General features: G+C 48.2%; 1 protein-coding gene across 3 annotated transcripts in view; it reads right to left on the bottom strand.

Moving 5' to 3' along the window:
- BACH2 (BTB domain and CNC homolog 2) overlaps positions 1–10,284 on the bottom strand; it is a 336,731-nt gene that overhangs the window by 6,865 nt on the left and 319,582 nt on the right. For all 3 annotated transcript variants that reach the window (XM_070418072.1, XM_070418073.1, XM_070418071.1), the window contains one exon: positions 3,988–4,194. In XM_070418072.1, coding sequence (XP_070274173.1) covers positions 3,988–4,194 — 207 coding nt within the window. The remainder of the gene's footprint in view (positions 1–3,987; positions 4,195–10,284) is intronic.

The following is a 10,284-nucleotide window of genomic DNA, read 5'->3' as shown; positions in this document are numbered from 1 at the left end:
AACTGTGGACTTGGGTGATTTTTTTTTGTGTTACTCCTCACCCGAGGATAGTTTTCCATTTATTTTTAGAGAGAGTGGAAGGGAGAAGGAGAGACAGAGAGAAACATTGATGTGAGTGAGACACATCGATCGGTGGGCCCTGGCCAGGGCCAGGGATGGAGCCTTCAACTGAGGTATGTGTTCTAGACCAGAATCAAACCCGGGGCCCCTCAGTCCATGGGCAGATGCTCTATCCAAGGAGCGAAACCAGTCAGGGCAACTGGGCGATTCTGATGTGCCAGTGTAGGTTCACCAATTGTAACAAATGTGACTGGTGGGGCATGCTGATAATGGGGGAGGCTGGGAGTGTGCAGGAGCAGGGGGCATGTGGGAATTATGTGTTTGCTATTCAATTTCGCTATGAACCTAAAACTTCTTGAAAATATTTAAGCTATGAAAATTTAAAAAATGTGATTATTGGCCATTTCAGATGGTTCCATCCAACCTCAGCAGGCTCGCTGGGCCTTGGTTGCAGACTGAGCACAGACGCTGGTTAGGACGGCTGGGGACCGGGTAGTGAGGCTGACTCTCCCTGGACAGCAAGAGGGCACACAGGGCTGTGGAGACCGAGGTTCTCAGGTGTTTTCCTTCAGGTAAATTCCACACAAGCTCTTGTGCTTCTCCAGTCCATCACCCCCTCAGAGAAAGGAATTTAGCACCAGAGGGGAGAAGGGTTTAAGTTTTACCACAACTACTTGTGTGAAGAGAGAGGATCAGGAGGCCCCAGAGAGGGCACACAGTGACATGGAGAAACTACACATCGAGGGCAGCGTGGAGTGAGGATGGGAGAGAAAATGAAGCGGGGGACAGAGTGAGAGGGCGGGGGGCACACATCTGATGTGGGGGCTCCTACACAAGCTGCAGATGCCTTAAATCAAATGCAGCCCGGCGGGCACGCGGGGGCTCCTCACGAGCTGCACGTGCCCATCTCGAACACAGCCCGGCAGGCACGTGGGGGTTCCTCACAAGCTGCACGTGCCCATCTCGAACACAGCCCGGCGGGCACGTGGGGGCTCCTACACGAGCTGCACGTGCCCATCTCCAATACAGTGTGGCAGGCAGCGTGTGCAAGTCTGTCAGAGACAGAGATTTATATGGGGAAAGGGCACCTGCTAAAATATTTATAAATTTTTCAAGAAAACATGTTTTAAAAATGAAAAATAAACAGATGTACAAGTGCAACTCGAGAGAAATACATTATGCAAGTTTGCAGAAGCTGAGTGGCATGCCGGAGACAGCGTGGGAGTGGGGAGTGAGAGTGTCGTGCTGGGGACTTGTGGGCAGGATCGGAGTTGGCCCTGCCAGAGCCACCTGCCACTCAGGCCAGGCGAGTGGGCGCAGCTCCCCAGCTAGAGGGCGGTGGGTAAGAAGCCAAAACCATCCAGGCTGTGCAACCTGGACCTTCTGTGCTGCAACCTGGAAGGCTGTAAAGAGGCAACACCACACAGCCTGGGAGGGGACTCCGAGGGAATCTCAATCTTAATTCTGCCACATCATCTTGGCCAAGCCAGTGACCCCTCCACGCCTACTGACCTGCAAAGTGTCCCGGGTCACTTTCTGGGGTGAAGAGGATGAAACGCTGTGTGTGCGGTGTTTTGGCTCACTGCACACATCAAGACTTGGTTGAAAGCAGGAAGCTCTAGGGCACAGCTAGCTGTACACTGACGAGCATGTGAAACTCATTTGGTGGTGAAATGCCGCATGTTACTTAAGGGGTTTCCAAAAAAGTGGTGGTGGTGGTGGTGGGGGGGGGGCGCGAACCAGATGCCCTCTTGGCTTCCCAACTGAACAATATTAGCAAGAGCTTTAGATGTCTGCCTGGTGTATGGCGCAGACTTATTATTTGTTTGTATCACACAGTCGCACGGAGAGGAATGCTAAACAAAAATTGGGCATTTCTCAAATATGGGTGGTTAGGGTTATCCTATCGCCTGAAGAAGAGTGTCGGCCCGGCATTCCTACAGACTTGGGCCTAAGACCTTGCCGACTGGTACCGTGGGCCCAGCCTGGCCTGGTTCCCCACCTAAGCCCAGCAGGCTTTCAGAAGACCCACACTCACCAGCAGCAATGTGGTGCTTGGCTTAAATTAAACACGTTTTGTTGTTCTTAAAACAACATTGAAGAGAAATCTGAAACAAAGAAGTCATTCATAATTCCACGACCCAGTTGCAATTTTAGGTCAACGGACATTTCCTGAGAGGTTTCAATGGGTCTGCACTGGAAAACCAGAGAAGATCAACAAACCTATAGTCTCGGGCAAGGGGCTGGGGCGGCAGACACAGACAATGCAAGACTAATAACGTGACAAGCGTGAAGCCAGAGGTCAGACTGGCTCCAGGGCAGGTGCCAGCCTCACAGGGGCTCAGGAAGGGGCCTTCCGGAGAGGGGACAGTTACCTGTGTCTTAGAGAGCACGGGTAGAGTTAGAGAAGATAAACAGGGAGATGGCCGAGGTAGAGGGGAAACAACAGAGGCACAAGCACAGAGGTGTAAAGAGTAGGAGATGTTGGAGGGTGAGACAGTTTGATTTTATTCGGGGGCAAGTTGTAGGCAGAGAGTGGAAGGGTGCTGGAGAGCAAGACAGACTGACTCATGGAGAGCACCAGCTGTCTTGCTGAGGATTGTGGGTTTTATTTGTACATGACAGGAGCCACTGAAGATGGGCAGGTTTTCCCTGCTTGGTGGGTGTTAATTAAATAATAAAAAGGACTCTGAGGTCCAGGACTATCTTAATAACCCATAACATTGCCTTGCCAGTGTGGCTCGGTGGTTGAGCATTGACCTATGAACCAGGAGGTCATGGGTCGATTCCCTGTCAGGGCACATGCCCGGGTTGCAGGCTCGATCCCCAGCATGGGGCATGCAAGAGGCAGCCGATCAATGATTCACTCTCAGCATTGATATTTCTATCTCCCCCTCTCCTCTCCTCTCTCTGAAATCAATAAAAAAATATAGATAAAAATAAAGTTTTAAAAAATAACTCGTAACATTTATTCATGCTTTTCAAACGCCTGGCTCTTAGGTTCGCCGTAGGACGGTGGCTTACCAGGAGGCAAAGGATTGCTGTGTGCAGTCTGAGGACCCAAGCGGAGATCATGACCACACTGTGTGGCCTCCCTCGCCCTCCCTGACACACACTCGGCACCTGAGCTGAGTGTCAGGATTTGGCCAGCAGAAAGGTCCAGCTGAATGAGGTTGTACTGGTTGCCTGCAAAGCTGGTCAGGAGTGAGGCCACCTGGGTTTATTCCCGTAGCTTAAGGTTGCATTTCAAGAAGAAGGGGCACACAGCTCTGAGGGACAGGAAGCTTGGGGGATGAGAGCTTGTTCCCTGACACAAAATACTCTCAGGCATAGGGAGGATGTGATAATCATGTCGAGGCAGAATTGCAACATCAAGGACCCTGGGACAGGGAAGGGCTTCAGGAGCTGAGCTGCCTCACACCAGGCAGGCATCCTACCTCTAACCCACTCCTCTGTGGGAGGCAGGAGAAAACACAAGGTTTGGAATCAGACAATTGGGTTGGCAGCCAAGTTATGCCACATGGTGGGGAGTTACCTAACCCCTCTGCACTCTTGTTTCTGCCTCTGTGAATGGAGATAAAATAGTATCTAAGTCGTAGGGTTGATATGAGGATTAACCTAAAAAAATACTTCAGAATAATGCCTGGTCCACATATGCATGTGATAAATGTTAACTATTAGAACACGCTGAATGGAAAATAGGAAAGAACTACCTCTCTATAAAATATGGACACGTGATTACTCACCCTCACAGACACACCCATTGTGGATATAAAGCTATTATTTTTGCTGAGAAACTTGTTTACAAATGAACCCAAACTTCCCTGAATGGCGACCCTTCCCTTGACTTCTTCAGCCTTCACTGCTGTACCTTTGCATCAGTCCTGTCACTCTAGGGTGCAGAGAGCAATGGGAGGGCCAACTCACCAATTTGCGGATTTCACATTCTAAATTCTGAATGCAGTCCAGTTTCCTCTTGCGGCAGCGCTGGGCCGCGATGCGGTTCTTGCTGCGCCGCCGGACGTCGTGAATGAACTCTAACTGTTCTGAGGTCAGCTTGTGCATCTTAATCATCATCTGGAAGTCGTTCCTCGGAAGATCTGTGATTTGATCTACAGGAAAGGGAAGTTTGACCTGGAACCAAGAATAACAGATGATTACGGCAGCTGGATTTTTAGTTTTCATTCTGGCAGGTAGAACATCAAAGCATGGTAAAAATCCTCCTTTTGAAGACGACCGAGTAATGTGGGAACTACTGAGAGCAAGCTGTGATTAATTCTTTCCTGTTTCAAGTATAAATCCGATGTAATATTCAGATAATCAAACAGAATGTGATCACACAAATTACATGGTGCTTATCATCCCTGAGATTTTTGAAGCAAGCAGCATGGAAAACACTGGGAAATGTGAACTTTTTCATTGCTACAGCACTTTAGTAAGAAGGATTCTCTAGCTGGTTGAAACCTGCTTCCATTGAGCCACAACACAATAAAAGGACTACGTATAGAAAGAGACCACCTAAAGAATGGTCTGAAACACTCGAGTGAAGAGAGCATCACACACCCTGAAGATGCTGGAAAGATGGAACAGCGAGCGTGATGCTTAGGTACCACGGCATAAGGGAGACAGGGCGGTGACTTGGATAGGCTGCTCCAGCATGGACAAGGAGTCAGAACTGGACTTTTGTCATTCCTACCAGATGTGAGACCTCAGGCAAGTTACTTTACTTCTCTAAACCCTAGTGAGCTCATCTGGAAAACAGGCTGTGCTTTTTAGTCTTCCAGTGGTAGGCTCTTTGGCAGATTGTGTTTTCCAAAATGCAACGGCCATCCCATCTCACATTTTCTTTTACAAGAAACCTTCTTGACCTTCTTCTATCGAGAGGATGCACATTCCTGCCTCGACCAATACAGTACAGCAGGAGCGATGGTGTAACTTTGGAGGTTTGGTCATCAAAGGTGTTGCCGTTTCCCCTTAGGCCTCCTCGTCACTCTTTGTGGAGGAAACCAGCTATGCCCTGTGGAGAGGCCCCTGTGGAGAAGATCTGAGGCCTCCAGTCAACTACCGGCATCACCTTGCCAGTCACAAGAATGAGCCACCCAGGACGTGGATTTTCTGACCGTGTGGCCTCCCTCTCCCTCTCTGACATGGACTCGGCACCTGAGTTGAGTTTCCAGGATTTGGCCAGCAGAAAGACTGAGCAGAATGAGGTTGCACTGGTTGCCTGCAAAGCTGGTCGGGAGTGAGGCCACCTGGATCTGACTTCCACCTCATGAGGTTCCCCAGCCAGAAGTGTTCAGATGGGCCACGTCTGAATTCCTGACCCATAAAACAGTGGGAGGCGTTAAAACGATTTTTGTTGTCTTAAGCCACAAAGTTTGGGGTGGTCTGTTAAGCAGCAATAGATAACTGGTGCAGATATTATTATCAGCAAGAGTCTCACTTTCAAACTCTTGACAAATCAAAGCCAATCAGCATTATTCAAAGAGAGGACTCCCGTCTCTTGAGGGATGGATCTGCGTCCTCCTCCTATTGTTAAATGCTTGATTACAACCTTGTCTGGGCGGTTTGCAACATTTAAGAACCACAGCCTTCTAGAGTCTCCTCAGCACTCATGAGGTAAACACAGGCCTGCAGCTTCCAGCAGTTGGACACCACCCTTTCCAGGATCCTTACTGAAGGCCCTAGGGACTTGGGTGTTCAGTTCTGCTTCTGTTTCAGAAGCTCCTAGAAAAGGAAGGTAGCACATTGTTCTGCCGAGAGATTCCCAGCACAGACTGCTTCATGCTTGCTTACACTAGAGTTTGCCGTAGGCAAACCAGCAGATGGCGCTATGCACCTACACTTCCTTCAAGCGCCTGCCCAGCGCTGTCCAATGCAAACAATGCCGGTTGCATCTGTGATTCTACATTTCTTAGTAGCCACTGATTAAAATAATTCAAAGAAATGAAAACAGGTGAATTTAATTCTAATAAAATATTGACTTGAACCCTATAGATTCAAAATATTTTCAACATGTAATTAATAGAAAATTACTGTGATATTTTACTTTTTTGGATGGGAGGCACTAAATTTTAAAAATCCGAGGCATATATGACACCTACAACATGTCATAAACCGGCGACAATTCTGGGGCTCAACAGCCACGTGTGGCTATTGTACTGGACTCAATGAAACTGAGGAATCAGAAAAACAGGTCAATTAAACCTGAGTTTCATTGATCAGAGTATTTCTGGGTGAGGAAACCAAGCCCTCGCTAATATTCCGAAGGTGCAGCATTATGTCTGCCTGGCTGAGGGGAGGGTGATGGAGAAATTTTATCCTGAGCTCAGGCCTTTTCTTTGGTGACATCAGATGCAGGCGGACAGGAGCCCAGATCCTGGCTTCCGTGACTAGTGAATCCCCATGCACAAAGGCAATCACAAACGACCATGTGGCTTTTCCACGGCTGGGTGCACCTGCTCTGTCAGGTTCTCTGTAGCTCTGAGCCACTGGACGTGGCCTTAGCTGAAGGCTGCCAGTGGGCGCTGTGATTCTACTTGCGCATGGTCAACGCTGCCCCGTGACACCTATGAAACTTTTTGGCCCAAGAGAACAAAATCACAACGACACACATCACACCACTCTCAGCTCAGCCCTGCTTCGTCTGCTAAAGACGGGCAGCCAGGACAAACAGCTCCTTGTTATGGGCCCGGGAAAGGGCTTTGTCCATGGGGCTGTGTTTGCACAAGGCTTATACTGATATGAAAGAATGTTTGATTTCCCTTTCATACCCTTTGGATGACAAACAGACACTCAGATCCTGGACGGTGCCTAAATAACACAGAGGTCTGTGTGCAGGGACACGGATGTTTCCACACCAGGCAGAAGCCTTGTTTGCACAGTGGAGGTGGCAGCAGTTCTGGGCCTGGTGTCTCCCCTTCTGCCGACCACAAAGCCGTTCTGCTCCCGCTCGCAATCGTGTTTATAGATTTTCAGAAAGAAAACATACCTATAGTTCAGGCCACAGGGAAAGTCAGAAGGCCTTCTGTAGTGAGAGTTACTATATTCAAAAGCATCCGGGCAGTGAATATAAAACACTAGGGAAATAGGACAGAGGTTGACAGGAAAGAAGAAAAATCAACAATGCTCGTTTCAAAGTCCTTGAAGCAAAAGGCCATATAAAATTTCAGCAGAGCTGTTGCAACTCCAGTTGCTTTTTAAAGAGGTCAAAGGAAAAGAAAATTGTCAGCCATAGACTTTCTTCAATGTGAGGGGGGGAAAAAAGCAACAAAGCAAAACCCTAACACTCTTGTTTCTCTTTAAAAGGCTCCGTTTCCCCTCTGGCAAGGGAGAATTTCCACTGACACCGGAGGGTAGTCCCAGACGTGTTCTTGGAGAGGCTCAGTGGCCACTCACCGCGGCTGCTTGCTATGGTCAGAGATGTGAGCTCCAAGCCAATGGGCATGGTCCCCAGAGATAAAGAGCGGGCACAGACCCCTCATGGAGCAGGGGGAATGCTCCATTCTCAGGCTCGCAGGCACCCCAGCACTCTTCAAACGGGGCTGGGAAGTCCGCTAATGCTACTTGGCCTTTGGATACGTTGAAACACATCGAGAAGGCTGAGGCCCTTCTCCCTTTCTTCCAGAGAATTCTTACAACCCAAATGGCCTAATAGGACTTCCCATCTTATTTATTGTCCTTCCACACACTTGTTCTTCCAAGATTTAACTTCTCAGCAGTGGCTGGGTTTTCATTCACTGGACTCTCACAGATAGTGCAAAACACCCAACCAGACAAGACGAAGATCCTGCCAACTACCACCAGCCCCTGTCCGAATGGCCGGCCTGCAGCTAGACCAGTGATGGCGAACCTATGACACGCGTGTCAGAGGTGACACGCAAACTCATTTTTTTGGTTGATTTTTCTTTGTTAAATGGCATTTAAATATATAAAATAAACATCAAGAATATGTCTTTGTTTTACTATGGCTGCAAATATCAAAAAATTTCTATATGTGACACGGCACCAGAGTTAAGTTAGGGTTTTTCAAAATGCTGACACACCGAGCTCAAAAGGTTCGCCATCACTGAGCTATACAGTCAACCACGGGCATATGAGACTAAGTACAAGAGGCTGAGCAGGCTGCACAGGAGGGGAAGGGCCCTGCTGTGGCTTTTCCATGGGATCGAGGGCCCCGATTTCTCTTCCGGCTCGGGGCCGCCATGTAGGTGCACCAGAGCTCTGCTTCTCAGAAGAGACTCTGAGAGTCAGCCGGTGCCTCAGCGTGCATGGTCTGCCCCCGTTGACTTGACCCGGCCCAGCAGAGTGCCCAGGCTTCTCTTCCTTCTTAGCACAGTGGGAGGAACAGGACACAGGTGTTTCAGCCCAGCACCTGCACTGGCTGGCTCAGCACTGGCCAGAGGAGGGTGAGACCCTCTGGGGACCCCAGCTCCTGATCAGTCAGGGGAATGAGTGGCCCTGCTGTGTGCCGAGGGTCCTCTGGCCCCAGAGGCTGACAAAAGGTGGGAGAATGCTGTGTGACTTCTGGAGGGTGAATAAAATCTAAATATTCCTCCTTGTGGGCCTGGCCAGGGGGTGCCAGTGCGTCCTTCTCACCAAACACTAATCAGCGGCTCCACGCCCCTCCCCTGCGAACAGCTGCCCAGCTTCGGCAGCCGATACACCCCTCTCTCCCAGATAAACAAAAGTGTCATTTAAGAAATTATATGATATATAACTTCTTGCAGAAAGTTCAAATATGAGACAAAAGAGGGGGAAAAGATTCCCCTCCCCAAACAATAACACTCTTGCTTTGGTGGACTTCCCTGTGGTCTTGTTTCCTCTGAATATTTTACGGGGTTTTAATGAGACGGGTTGTCATCACCTCCTGTGTCTCTTAACACATCTCTTGTGCCTGGTGTCTCTGGGAGGCTCGATGGGGGCTATTGGAGAAGGACCGAGATAAAACGTTGTAGAAAAAGCCGAGAACAAGCATCTATTTCCTCTAGAAATCCCAGTGGAAGCTGGTGTGTGAATCTTCTTTGCTATCTCCTTTTTCGGTTTCAGTACCAGAAGTTGAGTAGAAGCCACAGGAATCGATCCTACTAACTGTATCCAGCTCTCCAAAGCTTCTACCACCTATGCTCTTACAAGACCCCAGATCTCTGGGAGTTGTCGGGGGAGGAAGCAAGATGCCCACTGGGGCTAATGACTCCAGTGCTGCTGGCATGAGGACAGCCAGCTCAGCGCTGGGCAGATGCCAATGACAACATCTCCCTCCCAGACTAAGAAATGTTTCCTGAACAATTGTCCTTTTACCCCAGAGTCTCATGGTCAAATGCAGGACACCTGGGATTCAGTTGTGACACTGCAATCAATTAGCTGTGTGACTGCAGGCAAGTCTTCCCTCCTCTGTGTCCTGAAGTTCTGTGAGGGTCTGTGAGTCAGAGACATCTGCCCTGCTCATCTGACAGGACTGCTTCGAAGACTAAAATTGGATAGGAGATGGAGAAAGTGCTTTAAAAAGTTGGAATTGCCTTACAGATCTGACATATTGTTAATAACATTATATTTATTAGCTTTAATAAATATAATTTATTTTTCTTTGTCACATGGTTCCTTATTCTAGACATACAGTATGCTTTGAAATTCCAGATGCTAAGCACAGCTTTCTAGACATCACAAAAGGACTGTTTTAGTTAGAAATACGGCTGACGACTATGTTGCCCAGCAAGGCCTTCTTTTCATTAGGTGGGCCAATTACAGACATGTGGAAAAAGATGCCCGATTCAACAAACCACTAAAGCAACTGTAAACACTTTACATGTAACATGTGCCTGGAAGTCAGCATTTGGGCGGGAGAGTTAGAGGCAGAAGCTCATCTAGGCGATTATTTGTCAGTGTTGGTGCTGGGCCTTATTTCTCCCTGCCCCTGGCTCCTATAGAAACACACAAGGATACACACACACTCACATACTTGATCCCTCTTGACATGATCCATGTTAATAAAGCAAACCCAACTAATCACTACTTTTGGCTGTCTTTCCAGTACTTCCTGACTAAAGTTCAGGATTAGAAATTGGTATGGTATAAAACCATGTCACTAAGAAGCTTTCTACTTAGAAAATACTTGTGACTTTTCTATAACTTTCAAATGTTAAAAATGAACCTGTAAACCAAAACAAGATACTACTTCAGATCCACTAGAATGGCTATAATAAAAAAGATGGACAATAACGAATG

Source organism: Myotis yumanensis, unplaced genomic scaffold (assembly GCF_028538775.1).
Source record: "Myotis yumanensis isolate MYYU_CA2020_CCGP unplaced genomic scaffold, mMyoYum1.0.hap1 SCAF_6, whole genome shotgun sequence".
NCBI classification, from domain to species: Eukaryota; Metazoa; Chordata; class Mammalia; order Chiroptera; family Vespertilionidae; genus Myotis; species Myotis yumanensis.
Note: the sequence above shows the minus strand (reverse complement) of the source record. Positions and strands in the feature narration are given on the sequence as shown.